Here is a 21,713-nt window from a genome sequence, read left to right as displayed (position 1 = left end):
CAAAACTTTTCAGAATAAGACTTCCAACATTTTGAGTTTCCCAATGCATTTGTTTTTTTGTTTTTGTTTTTTTGAGCTCACAAAGTAACAGCTGTAACTTAAAGCCCCATCCTGAACTATACAAATTGATGCATTTGCAGAGTTTTCACATCACATAGTTGTAGGTGGAAAGTGTGTCGCCTATAACACGAGTTTAAGGTGCGTACCAGTGAGCATGTCTGGTGACATCACAACCAAACCTGTTCCAAGAATTAACTCTGCAACATATTTTTTAGCTTGCTTTGCTGGGCAACTTTCACTGATGTAGGGGACATCTTTTTATTGAGGGATTAAACTTTTGAAAATAAAAACACAGAAATGTTATAGCTGGTGTCCAAGTGATTGGGTGATACAAAGTTAATGAAATATTAGACCTTAACTGTGTTTGCAACTAGGAATTTACACATATAACACTGCCAAGGCAAGTTACCACTACAGAATACAGAGTACAGTGTTGGTTTCTTTGTTACTATTTGTACTCTTTTACAGATGTGGCAGGAAATTACTTTAGTTCCACAAATAAAAAAGAAGTGACAATAAATAGCCAGACTACTGATAAAATATCTAAATATAACATTACCCAAACATGTGACATGATATAGTCATATAGGAACCAAGTAGTTACCATAAAAAGAGAGTGTAGACTTTTAAGTTGAGTTACAGATCTACTTAATGTGGTTCTTAAATTGTGAAATTTTGTTTTGCTGAAAGATAAAGGGGTTTGTTTAAGAAACTGGAACCAAAACAGACCAACAGTGATCACAATCAGAATCAGCTTTATTGGTCAAGTATATGAAAACAAACAAGGATTTGGGCTCTGCTTTTTTCTCTTTGCTCTCAATGTACTTAACAGAATAGACAAAAAGACAACAGCAACATAACACAAACAATAACAACGTGTACAGTGTGTTTAGATTTATATTTGCAATGCAATGGTGCAGAGTGCAATAAATTGTGGAACAAATAACAGATGGATCACTAGTTATATATACAGTATATGCATGGGATATTGACAGTATTATGTATAATATAGAGACATGCAGAAGCAAAACAACATATACACCATGCATTAGTTCAGCAGCAGGATTGTGGATGTTTGAGTTATATATAATTCATCATCATACAGTTAGGTTTTCAACTGCAATATTATTATTACTCGATTATAATCTAAACAGGTATATTAAGTATGGTCTCTTCTTCATAAAAGCGACCACTTTTCTTATTCCAAAGAACAATGCAATTTTTTAATAATCAGTGTGAATACATTTAATATTCTCATCTGATTTAAGAAATACCATAAAAATTCTAAGTGTTAAAGTTGTAAATAAAAATAAACAAATTAGTATTCCTCCCCTAATCTTTATTACTGTTAAAAACAAAAGTAAAATCATAATGACCATTTAAACCTAGCGTGTTACGTAATAGATATCTTAATTCGTCTTTTGAACCGTTATTTGATGTCTGCAACAGCCCCCCGACATGCACGGTTGCGTTAGCCTAGCTTAAGTATCTCTATACTGCCCTTTAACTTGTTGAAAATCTACTTTAACCGAATATGCAAACATGAGACGATTGTGAGTAACGCAGTTTGTAATGTGGCCAAAAAGTCATGGCCAACACACAGAGACACTCACTGCCACAGTTTGGTTTTATGTTTACGTGTCGTTAACGGCAGCGGCACAATTATTAACTCGCAGACTGTGTGGAGCTGCTGGCTGTTTGTGTTCAACCTCTTCGGCCGACTGTCAAAAAAAAAGAAAGCTGGCAAGCGGGGGTTGATCTCGCGGCGGTTACACAGTGCGGGAAATTAACGTTAACTCAAACGCCCCCTGCTCAACGGATTTTACAACGGCTGTTTTTGGCTGGCTTTTACCCACAGTCATGTGATTGTAACGTAAAACCCCTAACCGGAAAACACCGACGGACGACCCTCTCTCCGCTGCCAACGAATGCAGCGTTTACAAGGAACAGTTGAAGCTGCTGCGAGCCCAGAGGACGGACGAGTCTCCGGTAACAAACAAACAACGGCGACACGGCAAACTCCGCCAATTTAAGGAGCGCGCAGGTACGGTTGTTTTTAGCGACATACCAGCCAGTTCGTTTACTTGTGTTGTAAAATTAGTGCACTACTCGTGTGTGCTTCGGCTAATACTGTAATTGTCACGGGGAAGTTAAAAGAAACGCGTTCGTGACCAGCCCCATCCCCCTTGCGTCGCTCGCTCTCTTTCCTCGTATGTGTGTGTGTTGGCCGCGCGCGTGCGCGCACGTCCGTTTTCTCGCGCTAGCAATAGCAACCGAGAGAGACCCGAGGCAGGGGCAGGACTCAGTCCAAGCGTGCTTGTGTTGTACGCTCCGTCTGGGCTTCTTTATGTACTCGACGTATAATTTTCTGTTCTCTGTAATGAAATGCTTTATTTCTGTAGCGTGTTTACCTTCCTCGCATGCTTCCCTCATGGGCACTTGTACGGTGTATTTTTTTTGGAGAATCTCACTACGGAAGTAACTGTTCCACGTGTCTACATCACAGCGGGGGCGGTGCTACATTGTTACGAACAACTTAGTATTGATTAAGACGTACTCTATTGGCTTTCGAGTTGCTCGATTGCGGTTAAATAGTACTGTTATCTTACAAAATCGCGTAAGTGAAGCCCCAAATTAGACTGCTTTAAGAAAACAGGCGGATTCGGAGGCTCACTGCGATTTCTGGTGTTGCAGAAACCCGCAGCATATAGAAATAAATACTTTTGCAGTTTCTATATATATTATAATCTTACAATCATACCTCCCAATTGACGTTCTTCAACATTGTGTTTAGGGAACCAAGTGAAAAGGTTATTTATTAAGAAAGAGCAGTCAATTAATGACTGAAGATTCTGATACATTAATGATTTCTGGTTCTCTTGTGGGTTTAGCAGCTATTAAGGACAACATTTGCCTCTGTCGTGTTGCTTTCAGTCTTCCTGTGCTGCTTTGTAAACCGAAAACTAGTGAACATAAAATTAGATATATACACGATGCATGTCACTGTACTCAAAAAGCAACTATGATGTTGTGATAGAGTAGGTACCCAGGATCAGGGCAACTATTAATAAAAGCATTCATTGATTGTTAGGTATATAGCAGTGCTGTAAAGAGGACACACAGCTGTAGCACAGCTAGATAAAAATAACAACCTAGCAGTAAAACCATAAAAACTATGATGTTTAGTTTTTTTCCATTTATTTTAGAGACATGGTTTGAATTCATGACTGTTTTGGAGACCATGGCGGTTTGGAATTGTGAGGTATTCTGAATAAAAAGGACAGATCGTCACTGACATAGATGGTGTAATATTGTGAGGTTAGATATTTAAGGTAGTGGGGCCCATCTTTACAGGGAAGAGCAGAAGAAATATAAACTGGAACCACAGATTGTTCTGTACTGTTATTTCAGCTTGTTAATGTCTAATGTATGGTGACCAAATTAGGGCAAAATACTTTTTAAGAAAAGTTATTATTGATTGATTGAGTGATCATTCATTTCACCTGTAATTGACTGTAAGCTGTCTGTTGTGAATGAAGAAAAGTGAGCAGTTTAGCATTGGTGGAGGTTGGATTTAGTGCTGAATTGTAATTCTAGCAAGGTGTATCTACCTAGTGTATATTAATATGTGTGACAGAATCAAAGGTGGTCTATATTATGATTTAGTCTTCTGAGCCTTCTGTGCCAGTTTTTATTGCAGAAACTCTAGCATGTTCCTGGTGTGCTGCAATGCCAGCTTCTTTGCACTCTGACCTCTGAAGCAGATGTGCGGAGGGCTTTTGAATGCTTTTTTGTGGTGCTACACATTCTGATCTGTATGAGAAGTTAAGTGGTGAGGTGTTCCTTATTGTCTGCTTGCGTGATGTGGAGAACTGTTGTAGAAAGGAGATCCACATGGTTATCTGCTGAACAGGGCTAGAACCAGTTTGTCTTAGGAATGTGTGTCGACACCCTTAACCCTGGTCATGTGATCACCCAAAGCCCTCTCAGTCCTCCGGTGACCTAGGGTCAGAAAAAAGCTCATCTCATTGGTTAGATGAAGCCGCAGAGCTCAGAAAGGCTCCTTTAGTTTGAATTCCCTGGACTTACTCAGAACTGAGTACTCCAAAAAGTTAATTGTACACAGACAAGAGCTGCAGATATAGTATATAACAGTTAGTGCACTTTCACTGTAGGACACAGTTTTTAAAAGAGCTCAAATGTGTTATTCAGACCTGAAAATTATATGTGGTTATCTCCTCCAACTTTTAAAGGCTCAAACATCGTGGAAAACATAACATCAATTTAAAAAGCATGAAATTTCTACCTACCAGGATGTCATTTAAGGCCCTTTGACTGAATTTTTGTGTGTCAATGTTTGTTTGTAGTATGGTGATATAATTTTTAATTTCTCCATTAAATATTCTGAGTGGAAACCTTTTTCAGAATTATGTATTAATTAAAAAAAGTTTTTGTATATGTTCCTCTCTCACACATTTAGTAGATGAGTTTCCTGTTATAGGAATTTAAATGCAATTTAAAGGTGTATTTTTGTTAAAATAGATTTATCATTTGATGGATATATATCCATCACCGCCTTTGTTAGACATTTTGCAATTTTCATGATTAGGTTTTGTTGTTTTCTCATCAGCTGAGGGTAGCGTTTTTGAGACTGCCATTAGAAGTCAGTTAGGGACTCTGAGTACAAAGCTAGTTTGAAAACTTCAAAGGCACCCATATCAGTCTGGATAAAATTGATTAATAGTGTCTTGTCTCTGAAGTTCATTCAGAACAAGAATATTTTTCCATGCGTCTGATGTTCTGGATGAAATTTAAATAAGAAGCCGACTTGTTTTTCCCACATCTACCAATGTACAACCCTCAATATCCACAGAAGTTCAATACAGTAAGCCAATCAGATTAAGATGTTTGGATTTGCTAAATCATACCTTTGATAAGCATGCGTTTCTGTGAATTATTGCTTGAGAAATGATCTCCAGTGTCACTAAATGATTCTTTATGGTTGCGTCAAGTTAGCCTTTACAGGGTCGTTAGGCTGACGGTGGAGATCTAACTCTTTGTGGTCACAATACACTCTGGTCTGCTTCCAGACAGGAAACTTACTGTCGCTTGTGTCTGTGTGTGTTTTTGTGCGTCTTTGTGCAGGTTGAAGAATGGAGTTGGCCAACCATGGTCTTATCCTGCTGCAGCAGCTTAACGCTCAGAGAGAGTTTGGCTTCCTGTGCGACTGCACCGTGGCTATAGGAGATGTCTTCTTCAAAGCCCACAAAGCCGTCCTCGCTGCCTTCTCCAACTACTTTAGAATGCTCTTCATTCACCAAGACAGGTATAGCGGGAGAGTACTAATAGTTGTATCAGAGAAATAGCTCAGAAGTCCCTCACTGATGACTATCTGCATTCAGACAGAATAATGCAGATGTAAAATGAAAAAACAAAACAAACAAAAAAAACGTGATAAACAACTTGTTACAGGTTTTTAATTATTCAGACATCAGGAGTCCTCGCTTGAATCTGTTGTCTTTCCTGCTGAAAACTGAAACTTGTTGCAGCATTTTGTTGTTGCTTTTTTAAAAAAAAAATCTCAGGTATCATTTGATGTTAACTGACCATATTCTGTATGTATTTTAGTGACTGTGTGCGTCTTAAGGCTACGGACATACAGCCAGATATCTTCAGCTACCTCCTCAACCTGATGTACACAGGCAAACTTGCCCCACAGCTCATAGACCCTGCACGACTGGAGCAGGGGGTCAGATTCCTGCACGCCTATCCACTCCTGCAGGAGGCAAGCCAGTCTGTGTATTCCCACCCCGAGCAAAGTATCAACCTCTCAACCTCTCTCTATGGCATCCAGATCTCTGACCAACAGGTTGCGCTGTCGGCCAGACTGCCCAGTCGGCAGAATCTCTCTTCACCCTTTGATACCGAGCAGGGGAGCTCAGAAGGAAAGTATCCAGCCACGCCGCCTATTAGTTCATACACAAATTCCTTACCACCCAAGCAAGCTTCCTCACCCCCAGATGTGGAGGCTTCAACTAGTGGTGCAAAGCCTATGGTTGAGGACGGGGTAATGGATATCCTAAGTCCAGACGGTTCGTCAGCAGGTGCCATCCTCCATGTAAAGCCCAGCATAATGAAGCGGAGTTCCTCCTTTAGGAAGCATTACTCCTGCCATCTCTGCAGGAGTCGATTTACCCAGAGAAGTCTCCTGCGAGAGCACCTCCTGCAGCACACACAGGCTCTTCAGCAGATCTCGACTGAGCCCAGCAATTCACTCTCACCTGTCATAACTAAAGAGCACGGCTTACCAGCTGAGGGAGTTTTAAAGGGAAACAAGGCTGGGTCAAGTGGCTCGGTTGCACCGACAGCGGTCGAGATCATTAGCGACAGTGAGCAAACCCCTGTTTCAGGTACCAATTCAGACTCTCCTCGAGCAGAGGTGTCCACTTCCAGCTGGGGAGTGGGAGGGTTAAATTCTCAGGCCGATACGCCTCCTCCTTCAGATATCGCGGACATCGACAACCTGGAGAACACAGACGTGGACCGGGAAGTGAAGCGACGGAAGTACGAGTGCTCCACTTGTGGCCGCAAGTTTATTCAGAAGAGCCACTGGCGCGAACACATGTACATCCACACGGGAAAGCCTTTCAAATGCAGCACTTGTGGCAAGAGCTTTTGCCGTGCCAACCAGGCAGCCCGGCACGTATGCTTAAACCAGGGGGCCGACACATACACCATGGTGGACCGGCAGAGTATGGAGCTGTGCGCTGCAGGTGACGACAGCAACCAGATGGAGGCAATGTTTATGGGCTCATCGAAGCCTTACAAGTGTAACATTTGTGCAACTACCTTCTCTAGCCCTAATGAGGTGATCAGACATCTGTGTTTCACCCAAGGGGGATTAGTGGGGCTGCAGGGAAACTCGGGTGCAGGTGCGCTGCTCCCACGTGAAGAATTTTCCAAAGATGAAGGCTCAGATTTGTCCAACTCTGTTACCCCACTAGAACCCATAAAGACTGAGGAAATCCTCGTAGAATAGTGCCAAGGCTTGTGCTTCTGTCCTGTTTTTGGAGAAAAAAAAAGTGTGTTATCTAAATTATGTTCAATAGGTAAGCTAAAGGTGAAGATAGTCAGGTGGCGTATGTTTGAGGCTCTCTTAAACTTTATTTGTTTAAAGGTGCAGTGTTTAGGCTCGATAAAACAATGTTTAAAGTAAATACGCTTGCTCTGTTTGGAAGAAAATCAAATACGTGACATTTGGCTTGAGGCTTGACTACCACTGTTTTGTGTTATCATTTAATTGTTAGCGCACATTGGTATTATATCTGACATGTTAGGGTGTACCACACTCTCATGAGCTACTATTGTGGTGAGGCAGTTTCTTCTCTATAAAAGGAAGAGGAAGCCGAGGTAGTTCCGGAGGAGACAGCATGTTGCAAGATGAGTTGCCTGTGCTAAATTTGTGAGAGGTGCAAAGTTCTAACAATTCCTCTGGACGTGCACAGTAGAGTCGCTTCTACATGTCCATAAATGAGAGGCTGATTTCACAGATCAGGCATAAGAATTTCCGGCTAAAAGCACACAAACCTGAGACAATCTGTGCTCTTATTTGAGTAGATTCTTAATATGCATCAAACTACATTTGTCTTCCATTAGTCTACTTGTGAGGGCTCGGCAGATTGAACACCTCGACATGTAATCATTAATTCTCAGCAACGATTTAGTTTCCTTTTTGTTCTGCGGACTGTGATTGAGGTTCCTGCGTCAGTCCTGTCACGCCACATTAAAGCACAATTTCTTTTCGTAATACGTGTTTGGCCACTGAGGAAAAAGTCACAGGGAACACATTTCATCTGTCTACAGTTGTGCTGCTTGATTCGACTCATCTTTCTTGCTGTGTGTGAGTGTGTGTGAGACATATTGTATAACTTTTTAATAACTAGGTTCTGATTTGAAGAAGCAACATGATCCATTCAGACACGCATACCTAGATGGAAGGCAGTCCTGTACAATGTTTTACATCTTGTCTTTACAATTAGCCTGGGTCATCTTCTAAGAATCCTTATAATATTTGTTTGTAACATTTTTATTATTATTTTATATACTCTGCTATACTTACAAAGACTACATTGTATTGAAAAGATTTATGTATACTAGTTGAAAAATCGCTTTTCAAAAACACACACATAAGGATGACCGTAATAAATGTCTTTCTCCAAAAATTAGGCTGTGATTTAAAAATTAGGTTTTAAGCCTCCTTAACTTGCCAACTTAGTGCTCACTGTTGATATATTTTAAAAATCATTTTGTGAAAAGGGAATTTATTTGGGAAGTTGAAGGGTTGTTTTGTTTTTTAGTTGTTTGTTTTCTGTTCTTTAGTTCTGTCCACATTAGAAAAAAGTAGTGGCACCAGCAATTGTGATTCATAGAAAAACTTTGGGCTTGTTCAAGCTGACAGTGGGATATAGGAAGAGTTTTGATTAACATGAAGTTTGCAAGATATACGAAGTAACAGGGTTATGTAATTATATGGAATTATAAAATGTGCTTTTCACCAGTTCTTTGGGATATCCAAACACTTTGTATGTACTACTGATGACTGGAACTTGTGAGACATCTTTTGAATAAGTGTGGAATGAATGTGAAGCTAGGAAAAGTTTTTACTCCTTACATAATTTCTCATCCTCGAGTATAATAAGCTCCACTGCTGTAAATTAAATGATAAAGTTGTTAACAAGCGTATATTTTCATTTCTCTATTTCAGAACTGAACTTTATTTTAACTGTGATTAAAAATCTACTCGTAGAAATATCTTTAATTTCTGTTCTTTTTTTTTTTTCTTTTTTTTCAGTATTGCAATGAAGTCAGTGCACGGCGGCGTGTAAACATGTCTCTCCAAGAGGAAATTACTTGTTACAAAATTGCGTTTTTTACTTTACTTTTAATAGAATCTGTGCTTCCAAATTTCTCCAGTTTTCTCCAATTTTTCCCGTATTCTCTTTTAAAGTATTTCCATACCATTTCTCAAGAGGGTACAAAAACAGAAGCATACTGCACGTACTGTTATCTTGCTCCACGACACAGTATAGTGGTGGTGGTAGTAGAGATGAATTTTAACAATTTAGAAATATGGGGAGAAACTACAACTGCCAACTAAGGCACACAAAAGTTACACTGCCCGTGTTGTAAATGCATTATTTTAGTAATTAATGAAAATACTAAAAATGCTCATCTCTAGTGCGTTTAACATGCTTAGTCTGTTGATAGAGCAGTTTTCTTTTACCCCCAGCTTAAAATTTGCTTCAATCTGTTTTTCCTTCCTGAGTAGCAGAAAGCAGTCGTTGCTTTGATGCAGTTAGCCCAGCCATGAGCTAGATGGAGCTGTTTCTCTTTGCTCAGCCCGAATGAAGGGGAACGCTTTCAAACTTGAACAGTTAATTTATACCGATCTGACTGTGTGGTTGCCAACGACATAAACGACCTATTTTGCCAGGAGTTGTCTTCATGTCAAGTTTAGTTATCATAAAAGCACAAATGTCTGTGAATATGTACTAGTGCAAATGTTCAGTCTTCTAACAGGGAGCGGTTCTTGCATGACTGTCTCAAGTGAGGCAGTTGAAATGCTGTACTACTGACTTTTATTTCTCTGAGCTACATTGATGTACAGAAAAATGCACAGTTTAAAAAAAAAAGGAGAAAAAAAGATTAACCCTCCCCAAGGTTGAAATTGTGCTTTAGACACATCGGTCTTGTAACTGAATGGATGTGTTTGTGTGTCTCAGGAAGATGAAATTTTTTGTCTTTTCCGTTTGTTGGTTTTGAGATGATAATTTCAGTGAGGACTCCCCCCAACCTAACCCATGAAACCTGACTGCAAACAATGTTAGTCCCCCCCCCCCCCCCCCCCCCCCGGTGCCCATCAGACATCTACTGTGATCAATCTGTATTCTCAGGAATGTGAGTAACTTTTCTGTATAAACTTTTTTTTTTCTGTGAAGAAAGAACAATAAAAACATTTCTTTTTTGATGATTTTGTCTTGTTTTCCCCACCAGCAGAACTTCTGGATGACACATTTTATGTCACTACTACTGATTTACCGGAAATGCATAATCATCCAAGTCCCAAGAATGGATGTGTCATTTTCAGAGAGAAACGCTTTGTGAAACATCCAAGTGATAAAACATGTCGCTCGCTGAAAACGCCACATCCAGATGAACAGAATTAACTTTCTGGGGTTCCATTGTAGAAGATTTGAATAAGAATTTTTAACTGTAGACTTGTTACCACTGATTTTAAGTCCAGTTCTTGTGTAATTTGAATACTTCAGTCTTTTCTCCCAGTTTTCCTTCAAAAATGGCTTCATGACAGCCACCTTTTTACTAAGATCACTTCCGATAAGGCTTCAATGAACATTAGATGGATCAACGGAAGAGCCAGATGCATGTCTCAGTCATCTAGTTTTTATATGTAGTCTTCTTTAGTCCTCTGCTTGTCAAGCATCCTCATTTTTTAAGGACATTCTGCATACCATGCTGAGATATACCACATTTTAGCTTATAGCTCTTTGGGAATCACCTTGTTTGTGCAAACATGCTGTTTTATGTCTGTCAAACTGTGTTATATCTGGTATTTTTCACAGATTCGGGTAAAGAAATTAGACTAAAGTATGTGGTTTTGTGACAGGCTGCTAGTAAAGTGCCTAAAGATGGAGTTTAAACTTGGTTCTTTGCTAAGTTGTCTGTTGTGCCCCTTTATGATTGAATGATTGGTGGTTACTGTAAGTGGTTTGCTTAACAAACTAACTAAACCCAATCCTAATAAAAGTAGCTTGGAGAAGTATTGCTCAAGACCACTTTAAAAAACAGGGCTCCTTGGAAGCAAAATCTAAAGAAATAAGGGGTGGCTTAAGACTTTTGCACATTATTATACCAAAGTGTATTTATGCAGTCTTCATAAACACTAAATATTGTTGTTACCCGATGGTGAGTCATCATGATTTAAAGTATTCACGCTACACACCGTTTTTCTCTAACTTTATTCAATGAAATATAGACAAGTTTCTGAATCCTTACTATTAACAGCTTGGGAAATATAAAAGACATGCTACATGAATATTATGCTAAATGCCTGCAGGTTAATCGTTAATATTACAACAATATGATTTAAGTACATACAGTAGGTATACAATCTGTACAAATGTTAACAGGTTCACAGTTAAGAGTGTTACAAAAAGCAGGGAGGACTGAAGGTGGGCGGGTGCCCCTAAATGCTTAATATGCAATATGCTGCAATAGCAAAAGTCTTTAGTTCGCCGTTTTCTTTTTAAGTCACTTATTTTACATAAAGCAAATATCACTAATGTGACAGGTCCTCTGGGGTCAAAGCAAAGTGAAGTGGTGACCTAGATAATGGTCCAGACTTCCTGATCCTTGACTTGTTTGGCAATAAAGCTGAGTGAAAGGGGAGCCTTCAGAGCTACTAGCATCACCCACTAAATTAAACTGATTGGATAATAGAACTCACATCTGAAGAGGTTCCTTTTTTTATTATTAATTAACTGTTCAGGAGTTGTGACCAATAGGAAAGCGATTACTTTGGTGGTGAAACTGCATTACAGGGATGATGCAGATATTCAGAAATCATCTGCCAATAAATCTCCAAAACAGGCCCCGACTTTTGACTCGGTTTTGAATTTTGATGCCCGAATCAAAGTAGCTGAGTAGAGGCTTTGGGAATCTAATTGGATGCAACTGATTTCCTATCCTGTGAGCAATGGAAACCACGACTCCCTGATTTATCCTAACTTGATTTGGCTTTTAAATTAAGAGTAAAATGAGCTATTGTTTTTAATTTATGGTACCACGCTTTATTGATCAACCTCTTGGTCTACCATCCTCCCTGGTGCCAGTTTGTTGACCCTGAGCGACCATGCGTGGTGAACAAGCGCAGATCAAGTCAAAACTGGACGATGATGATCTCACACTTTACCAACCTTTAGTTAACATATAGCTGAAGTTAAAAAGAAAATGACACCAATGAGTGAAGACTAATGGGCTGCAGTGCTTTTTGTAGGCAGCAGAGGGCGTTAACATTTCATTTCAAATGTAAATATAGTGCAGCAGAGAAAGTGTTAAACTGCTTCACATCAATTAGACATATTTCACAGAGTAAGTCAGAAAACAGGGTCATTAAACACTGCAGACAAGTGCAAGTGTTTCATAAATGCACAAAAGTGCCATCAATATTCTTTGCACTGTTTACTGCATGCCTGTGTCACAGTATCAGATGAGGTGGTTTTAATAGTATTTTATTGTATTATTACATGAAACAATGAGTAACAATGTGTTTTTACAGTAAACCAGGCAGTGATTGTTTTCTTATCGACTTTGAGCTGCATTTTGATCGGGGTGTCGAGTGGCGAAGGACAAACTGTGACAAGAGAATGTGGCAAAAGTCAAACGTGATGCATTTCTGAAAAGTATCATCATACTCTCTGCCCCTATTGCTTGTTTTCTCTGCCAGAGGAATAACACTTGTACCATGGCTTGCTACAAATCCTAATAACCTTTGAAAATGACAGTTAAAGCTGTGATATACTAAGCACTTGTAAGTGTGTAACACTTTCACATTTGTTTTGGTAAATTCTGATCATCCAGATACATTTAGTAAGAAATACTGTAGACGTGGGCATCTAACTTTAAAGTCTGCTTTCTTATGTTGCTCAAAAATACCTGTTATATCACAGCTTAATATTAGAAATTAAAAAACAGGCAACAAAGTTCATACAATAACAAAACAGAGCAAAATAAAGAAAAATAAAGACCTAGGAGTGAATGAAAGAATAATCAAGATATAAATACAATTTACAGGATATTAATCCATCTCGTCACTTTCTAAGACCATCTTACTCTTCCTTCTTTTCACATACACGCACGCACGCACATATGCACAGAAACACACTCAGCCGGGTTGCTGACTCTTGCGGTGTGCAACAAGGGCAATGGAAAGTCACTGGGACACTGTAGATACACTGCACTGACTACAAGCCAGATGGGATGCTTCTGGGGCACAAGACATGCATGAGTGTGTGTTTGTGAAAGTGTGAGTGAGTGGGTGGGGTGAGTGTGCAACAGTGGGTCGTCACGTTGCGGTGACAGGGCTGCAGGACGGGGTTGGAATACAGGTGGGAGGGCAGCTGGAGAGAATGGCGGTGCTGTTGCTCTTCTCTCTGGGCGGGATGGCCAAGGTCGTTCTCAGCATGTTCTCCCAGAGCAGCTTCTTTTTGTCTCTTACTGTCTCTCTCTTTCTCTCCCTCATCACTCATGTCCTGGTCCAGACAGTGCGTCTCCCAGGCATCAGTCACTTCCTTTCTGCTGCAGTGGAGAAGCACATAAAACCTATATTAGCAAGAAGAAATGGCTGGATCTTGTCTTCTGTTATCAGGGAACTATTTATATTACATTAGGAAATAAAATCTTCCGAATATCATCTTAAAGCTGTGTTAAATGTGGCTGAATTAGCATTAGCATCATATTGAATTACTGTGTTTATCTCCCGTTTCTGTTCCTGTCCAGCCTCTTGCATTGCTTAATACACATTTAAGCGAACTACGCCCAGTTTCCCCCTTGTCCTCGTATCTGGTTGTATCAGGTAACATCACACTGTATTTCAAAAACTGTGCTCACTATAAGAGGATAATTCAGTTAAAACTGAAAAGAAAAATGCCTGCTCTTTGAAGCTTTGTAATTGAGTCTAGTAAATGCATACTCCGACATGGTTTCTTGACTCCATACTGAGCCTGCGATAGAAGAAAAACAGAAGGAGGGAGCGGAGGAATCATAATCAGCCTTTCAGCACAAGTTCATCTGCCCCTCACACACACACCACTTCCCTTTAAGACCCCGGCCTACAAAGAAGGGGTCAACGGCGGCATTCCTGCTTTGATATCAAAGGTCCCCTGGTTACTCATAGCCTGAACAAAAGCTTTTTCATCTGGTGAGAGTGCAAATCCCCTCCCCTACTCCCTAATAAAAGCAGGACCCATTGATGTTTTTTAAAAAAAAAGCCACTATGAGAAGATTGTTTGATAGGCCAACAAAGGAATTTTGTAAATAACTACGCTTAAAAAGAAAAAAATCTCAAGTTTTGAGATACTATTAGTACAGAAGCTACTTAAAGTTCTGAGACAGTCAAACAGACAATATAACAGTGCTGAAAGATTAGCCTCACCTGCTCATGATGCTGCTGTGATCTCTGTAGACACAGGCTCGATCTCCTTCACAGCCTCCTCGATCACCTCAATCACTTGCGCCATCACTTCTGCACACTTTGACGGTGTTTTCTCAGTCTCCGATGTGCCAGCTGCGTCCTCCGCTGCATTTATCGCTTGAGGTTCTTCCTCCAGCACTGGGAGCTTCTCGCTTCCACTGCTCTTAGGTGGTGCGTTGGTGTCTTGAGCTGCAGGACCGTTGCTGTCGAACTCTTCAACGACCTCTTCTTCGATTGATGGTTCCTCAACCACAAGCGCCGTCTGCAGGACCACCTGGATGGGCATGTGGACTTCAAGCACTTTCTCTTTCCTTTCCTCTGAGGGAGCTTCAGGCTTGGTTCCCTCTGATTGTGATTCCACCTTTTCAGGAGCTTCTTCCTGATCTTTGCTCTGTACCTCCTTGACCTGTGCAGGCTCTTCACTTTCCTGACTCTCTTCCTTTACCTGTCCTGCTTCTTCTGTTTTAAGCGTTTCCTCACTTACTTTAATCTCTGCATCTTGCTTTTGACCCTCTTCTGGTTTCTTTTCCACCTCTTCAAGATTCTCAGTGACCTCGATTGGGATAGCATCAATGACCTGAATGGCAACATTGAGTGGCTGAGGTGACTTTGTTACTTGTTTTTCACAGACGATGGGAACAGGGGTCTCAGTGACAACTGGTGCGTCGGCTGCGATGTCGATCTCGTTTTCTGTTGTTGCTATTGCCTGGACTGGTGTTGGGATGGCGGCTGATGGAGTGGGAGGCTTCTTTGGCTCAGGTACATCTTCTGAAACTTTATCTACAGCATCCTGAATGACAGTCTGAGCAATCGCCATGCTCTGAACCTCAATTTCACTGACCTGTTGGGCTTCCTCCTTGATTTCCTCTGTCTTCTCGCTGGCCTGCTTAGCAAGTGAACTGATCACTGGCTCTACTATTGGGGTGACAGCAGCCTCTGTGGTCTTTGCAACCTCCTTCGTGGTTTCCTGCGAGTTGAACTGTTCAACATCGGCTACTTTAGACTCTGAGGCACTTTCTGTGGCCGCCGCCTTCTCTGCTCCCACACTGACTGGAGCCACAAGGACAACTGTATCTATGATAACAGGAACCGCCTCACTTGGAAGAACTACAGGAATGGGCGGGTCAGTCTCTTCTGTGATGGTGGCCTTTGCGGTTTCACATATGTCTGATGACATCTCTGCAGCTGTAGCCTGAAACACCTCTTGTACAGGGATATTTTCTTCAGTGGCAGCAAAGTGCTCCATTTCCATTTCCACTTCCTTGGTCTCTACAGTTACCTCAGAGACTTCAACACTTTGGGCGCAGATAACCGCTTCGGAGGTCAGAGCAATGGGACTGACTAGCACAGTTTTAGGGGAGTTCTCGCTTACTGTGGTGGGCTGAAGGACCTCAGACTCCTCTGTGACAGTGTTCACGACTCCAACCTTCTCAATCTCCGGTTCTTGACACAAGCTGGCAACTTGAATAGTTCTATCACTCTCTGAACTTTCAACAGGAACTTCAAGTTCAGTGGGTTCTAGTTGCTGCACTTGGGCCGTCAACACTGGGTCTTCTGTGAATACTGCTTCCACTGTAGGCGGGTCCAACTCTTCCACTGACACCTCAGAGCACAGAGAATCACGGATCACCGCCACAGTCTCTACCAGAGGCTGTGCAGGCTTCTCCAGAGCTACTTTGGCGATTTCCTTGGTGCCGAGGCCAGTGCAGATAGCCATGGCGTCATCGTGAGTATGTGGCTCGAGGATGGTATTTGTTGTGGCCTTGGCACTGTCAATCGGTGGTTCAGGCTCCGTCTTTTCAGCAGCTACCTCTAATCGTGCATCTTCTACAGCCACACATGTCTGGGACGGGATTTCACTGATTTGGGACTCAACACCCTGCATAACCTCTTCTGCGTTCTCTGACTTGGGTGTCTGAGGAACAGGGGTGGTTGCAGCAGCTGGAGCTGGATCGACAGGCTTGACCTCAGCGACGGAGAGTCGGCGACCTGTGCGTCCCGGGGGTTTAGGTAGCATGGCTGGGTCCTCAGTTTCATCCTCTGCGATGTCAGTATCAATTGACTTTGGTGTAGCAGCATTCTCTGCTTCCTCTGGGATATCACTCAGCTGATCGTGTTTATCAGCAGCGTCTTCAACATCGGCCGGGATCCACGAAGGGGATCTGTCTTCAGATGACACCTTAATCTGGACAGGAGCTGGTTCTGCCTGTGCCTCGGATTCAGCTTCGACTTGTGCATCGTACTCTGAAAGCGGAACCACAGCTGGAGTTTCAGAGTCCTCCTCTCCTGAGCTCTGGTCAGTGGAAGATTGTTTTTCAACCTTCTTCTTCTTGCGTCCTGGGAAGAATCTTCTCAGAGAGAAGGTTGACTCATCTTTTGGTGCTTCACTGTCAGACTGGACTTGCTCTGCAGACTCGTCAGACTTTTCCTCACTTTTGGCCTTGTTCTTTGGCATAACCATGCGTTTTAGGGTACCCCAGGTAGACTCTCTTTCAGGGGGGCTGGGCAAAGGTTCAGGTGAAGAATCTGGTTCACCTTCAGTGTCAGTTGCAGCCTCTGTTTTACCCTCTTTTTCTGCTTCTGCTGTTGCTGGTGTTTCCTCTTCAATCTTGGTCTCATCATCATCGGAATCAGAGGTCTTCCTGCCCCTCTTCTTGGGTCCACCCATACACATTAGAGCTTCCCAGGAAACAGAGGTGTCCATTTTCTTTTTGGGCTCTTCGGTGCTGCTGAGCAGCTTCTCAGTGGTTTCGGTCTTTGGCTCTTCCTCAGAGGGCTTATCTTCTTTAGCTTCTTCCTCAACACTCTTATCTGCTAATGCAGCACTCTCAGAAGAGGACAGGGTGGCCGACTTGGCTGGCTTCTCCGCAGCTGCTTCATCTTCACTCTCTGATGATCTCTTTACACGCTTCTTTGGCGTCACCAGTTTCTTGAACGAGGACCAGGCCATGATGCCCTCCTTTTTCTTTTCTCCATCAGATCCAACTTCACCTTCAGTCTCTTGGCTAGACTCATTCTGGGTCACCTCCACAGCAATAACATGCTCTCCCGACTCCTCTGGAGATGAGGGCCCACTATCAGTTTTAGGAGCTTCTGCTGGCTCTGTGGAGGCCTGGAGCTGCTCAGCCGCCTGCTCCCCAGACTCTGTGAGCTTGGCCTCAGTATCTTTCTTGGTTTTCGGTTTCTTAGTTGAGAGCTTCTTTAGGCCAGCTCCAGTGAAGAGCTTTTTCAGGGGGCTTCCTTGAGGCTTTGCCTTCTCCTGAGATGACAGCAGCTCAGCCTCAGATGTCACTTCAGTTGGAGCTTTCTCCTCCACTCCTGTGGGAGGTTCCGCTTTTTGCTCTTCTTGTTTTACCTCATCATTAGTTGTTTCTGCAACAGCAGGGGTTTCAGCAGTGACCTCAGGCTCTGGATGATCTTCTGATTTTGTTTCCTGTGGGGTAATCGCTGCCTCTTCCTTAGGCTCAGATTTTTCCTCCACAGCAGCCTCCGACACTTCCTCCTCGGTTTCCTTTTCTGTCACATCTTTGACCTCCTTTTCTTCGACAGCAGTAACAGTTTCCTCGGTCTTAGCAGTCTCCTCCTCAGTAGCCACCTCGTTGACCTCCTCCTCTTTTGGCTTCTTTATGCTCGCTTTCTTTCGCAGGTTAGAGAAAAGACCTCCACTGAAGAACTTCCTGAAAGGGGACATGGCAGCCTCCTGAGGTGGTGAAGTGCTCTCACCTTCCTTCTCAGCTCCTTCCTCCTTGACTGCTTCGTCAACAGCTTCAGCAGCAGCAGCACCTTCAGGCGTGGCTTCAGTGGTTTCAGCTTTTTCAGTTTCTGTAGTGACTTTGACAGCAGCTGCCTCTGCATCAGCCTCCTTTTCTTCAGCCGTGCTTTTCTCATCAATAGCAGGAGCCTTCTCTTTCTCCTTCTCCTCCTCTTCCTTTGCAGGCTCATCTGTCCCACTGCTCTCCTCTCCTTCTTTATCTTTGACTGTCAGGAGCTTCACAGGGTCTTTCTCCTCACTCTTGTCCTTCTTGAGGGTGAACTTAAAGCCCACAAAGCGGAAGATCTTCTTGAAACCAACTTCACTTGCATCATCAGGTTGTTCCTCCGGAGCCTTCTCCTCAGCAGCTGAAATATCATTTGCATCGGGGGCCTCTTTATCAACTTTTTCTCCATTTACTTGAGGGGTCACTTCATCCTGGATGGTGTCCATGGTCTCAGTAGCGTCCTCCTTCTGACCTACAGACACCCCATCTGGCTGGCCAACTGAGAGCACAAGAGTAGAGAAAGAACTTTCTATAAGATGTTGATCAAATCTCTCACTGGACTTTACTACTTGTCTCTGTCTACAGAAAAAAAATCACAAATAACATTCCCATGACATTGATATAAAGCTACAATAGGCAATATTCAATTTAACAAATTCAGGTTATGTTGAGGAAATCAAATTATTGGCTGAGACAGCATAAATTATTCAGCATTCCATAAAAATCTCTGAGGAGATGACCCAGTAAAAAACAATAAAAAGTTTTATATCTTCAACAAAACTCTCACCCCCATCTGCAGAAAAAAGACGTTAAACAGAAAGCATTTGAAGAGATCATATTTTACTACTAAATTGCAATCTGCTCCCATTAATCCTTCGCTACGTAAACATGCCAAAGAAATGGCATTGACGTAAAAAGGAAAAGGTTTGATGTAGAAAAATAAAGAACAGTGATCCCCAAATGTAAATTAATTGGAAGTGTTGTGCAAGCAATACTTCAACAATTTGCAGATTATTGTCCAGAAGCCTACAAAGCAACTCTGCTATTGTGCAACGTGTAAATAGCATCTAGTTGCCTTTGATGGTCAACACTTTCCATTATCACGAGTGATTTCTTGGTAGCGATACACTTGCTAGGCAAATGATGCATGATGATGATAAGAAATGAAAACCACACACACAACACACACATACACGCCTGCCACATCTCTGTGTTTTGACAGAAGAAGGCGTGGGGGTGGGGGGGTGGGGGGGGTGGACGATGACCTGCCAGGGAGTCCTCAGATCTCAGTGCAGTCTGGGAAACCTCACATCTAACACCCCTAGACTCTCAAAACAAATTCCCAGAAGTTTAATGCCTGGATATCAGGTTACATGATTACACAGGAGGGCAGATATGCATTCCACAATCTACGCACACTGTGGGAAATATGCCCTTTGCTTGCAAGTCACCAACAAGGCAGACTTTAAAATATGGAAGGAAAACCTTTGAAACATGAAAAATCCTATTTCACAGATCAAGGATTTACTTCCAAGCAGAATTCAGTTTTCCCATTTCACACAAAAATGTACAACTCTCCATACGCCTACATCCCTTTTCCTAAATTATAGGCATGAATTTCAAGTCATCAAATTCTTTGAATGTTTTTTGCTTTAAAAAAACCCAAACGGTTTGTGTTTTTTTGTATGCCAACTTGTTAACGAGGGCACGCCCACATCTTACGCATGAATTTGACTTGAGAGGAATGTGAGCTATGTGGTTCACCATATGTTTAGGAAAAGAATTTAGGGTACGCTAAACATAACATATCCCAGCAGATTTCAAGAATGCTTATTTGTTTGTTTTTTTCTCAGCTAAACTGTGTCTTGCCTGTGCCCATATAGCATAGACAAAACAAACAATACAGTCCTCTACTACCCCTCCTTAGAATAAGTCCCAATCCCCTTGACCCAAATTCCACCACAGCAGGATGGATGGGGACCCACCCCCTTCCCAAGGCACATACGCATTCAAACACAATAGTCTTCTAACCCTCTCTGGCCTCGGAAAATAAAGGAAGGGGGTTGGTCAGCTTTCCTCTTATCAAGAGACACTGGAGCCCCGAAGAAGTTTGAAAATTATTAGGAGTTTGTTAACTTTACCCAGCTGATGTAAACACGAATGAAACAGGGAGAAAAAAAACAAGTCTGAGTGGTTTCTTAATTACATCAGTGTCACATGGCAGTGGGCTCTCTCTTTCTCATGTAGGTGTGATTTTCAGGGTCCGATCACACCCTTGTTAAACTGGAAAGGCAACACCAAAAAACATCAAAACAGACCAGCAGAAAAAAAAACCCACCCATGTTAAGTTTTGCAAATTCAATTTACATATGCTAGAAACAGAAAATCAGTAATAAAGTGCATAATGATGTAGTAAAGACTTTTCTGAGTAAATGTGTATAGAGGAGGGGTCAGACAGTTAGTAAACCAGGCCAGCAACAGTAGTGTGCAGCTACACTGATAATAAAACAGGAACCATGCTGACTTAACAGACTACTGGCATCTCTCCCCTCTTTTTGATCTGTTTTCCAGCCCATAATTTTTCTTGTTTCTTTTTTTCCCCTCCAGACACACAACTCTTATCTGGGGGGGAGGAGGAGGAAGAAGAGGGTGTTTAAAGTAACGACTGTACTAGAAAGAATGTGAGAGCGAAGGGTGAGGTGGCTACAAGGGGTGAGGAGGAGACAGTTAGGAGATGAAGGGGCAGAAGTGTGTGTGTGTGTGCGAGAGAGGGGGGGGGGGGGGTGCATCCAACCCTCTAATTCACTTTAGAGGGTGTCACATATCTCAAACACACACATTCATAGCTGAAATGCTTCTCTCCACTGGAGACAGGCTTTGTTTATGTGTGAGTGTGAGAGCATGTGGCGAGTCGAGGCACTTCTATTAAATATCGTCACTACTGCAAAAAACTGGTGGTTGTTGTTCATGTACTCCACTCTGCGGGGGGTGGGTGTGTCAGTTGGGAGGATGAATAGCAGCTATTCTTTCTATACAGTATGTAAAACATTGTAAAATATATGCAAATCCTTGTTATAATTCCTATAGTCTGGACCTGAAGCCTTAAAACAAAAGAAGTCAGTTAAACCCAAGGTAGGGACAACCCCGCCCCCTGTCCTCCCAACAGAGAGGAGACTAACAGACTCTGTCTTGCACCCTGCGTCTGTATGAAAGGTGTGGTCAGAGTGTCTCAGTGTCTCCAAAGGGGGGGGCACATCAACAGCTGCATCATTGCCTCTCAGAACAAACCAAAGCCTGATGTGAGTTAAGCTGAATTAACCAGCAGCGCACAATAGAAGCCAAGACCATGGGTCACCATGAAACAAAACAGTCCAACCCTGCCCAGCCTGAAACATCACTCCTGGTTAGATGTCCCAGAAGAAGGAACAGTCCTGGCATGTAATTAATTCCATATGCCCCTTGTCTCCTCCCTCCCTATATCTTCTGTGGCTAAGTTAAATAACCCCACTGGGAATTGGGATCCCACTCTGATCTAATGAAACACTTCACATGATGGGATGCACGGAGCGCAGCTGGCTGAGATGACGACACGCGCTAAAAGCAAGGTTTCAAAACATATCTGTGCA

General features: G+C 42.2%; 2 protein-coding genes across 4 annotated transcripts in view; one reads left to right on the top strand and one right to left on the bottom strand.

Annotated features, from left to right (window-relative positions):
- The first annotated feature begins 1,767 nt into the window (after positions 1-1,767).
- Positions 1,768-8,878, top strand: zbtb2b (zinc finger and BTB domain containing 2b). The gene is made up of 3 exons (XM_006792452.3): positions 1,768-2,104; positions 5,206-5,386; positions 5,689-8,878. Exons 2-3 carry the CDS (start codon positions 5,214-5,216, stop codon positions 7,097-7,099), a joined length of 1,584 nt encoding a protein of 527 aa, XP_006792515.2. The 5' UTR covers positions 1,768-2,104; positions 5,206-5,213; the 3' UTR covers positions 7,100-8,878.
- Positions 8,879-11,082: 2,204 nt separating this feature from the next.
- akap12b (A-kinase anchoring protein 12b) overlaps positions 11,083-21,713 on the bottom strand; it is a 56,704-nt gene continuing 46,073 nt past the window's right edge. For 2 of the 3 annotated variants that reach the window (XM_006792450.3, XM_006792451.3), the window contains 2 exons: positions 14,291-18,586; positions 11,083-13,434 (listed from right to left, as the gene is read on the bottom strand). In XM_006792450.3, the coding sequence (XP_006792513.2) occupies positions 14,295-18,586 (4,292 nt within the window). In that variant the 3' untranslated portion in view covers positions 11,083-13,434; positions 14,291-14,294. The remainder of the gene's footprint in view (positions 13,435-14,290; positions 18,587-21,713) is intronic. The other variant, XM_087851939.1, reaches the window with a different exon arrangement.

Source organism: Neolamprologus brichardi, chromosome 15, assembly GCF_056152115.1.
Source record: "Neolamprologus brichardi isolate AB-2024 chromosome 15, ASM5615211v1, whole genome shotgun sequence".
NCBI lineage: Eukaryota > Metazoa > Chordata > Actinopteri > Cichliformes > Cichlidae > Neolamprologus > Neolamprologus brichardi.
Note: the sequence above shows the minus strand (reverse complement) of the source record. Positions and strands in the feature narration are given on the sequence as shown.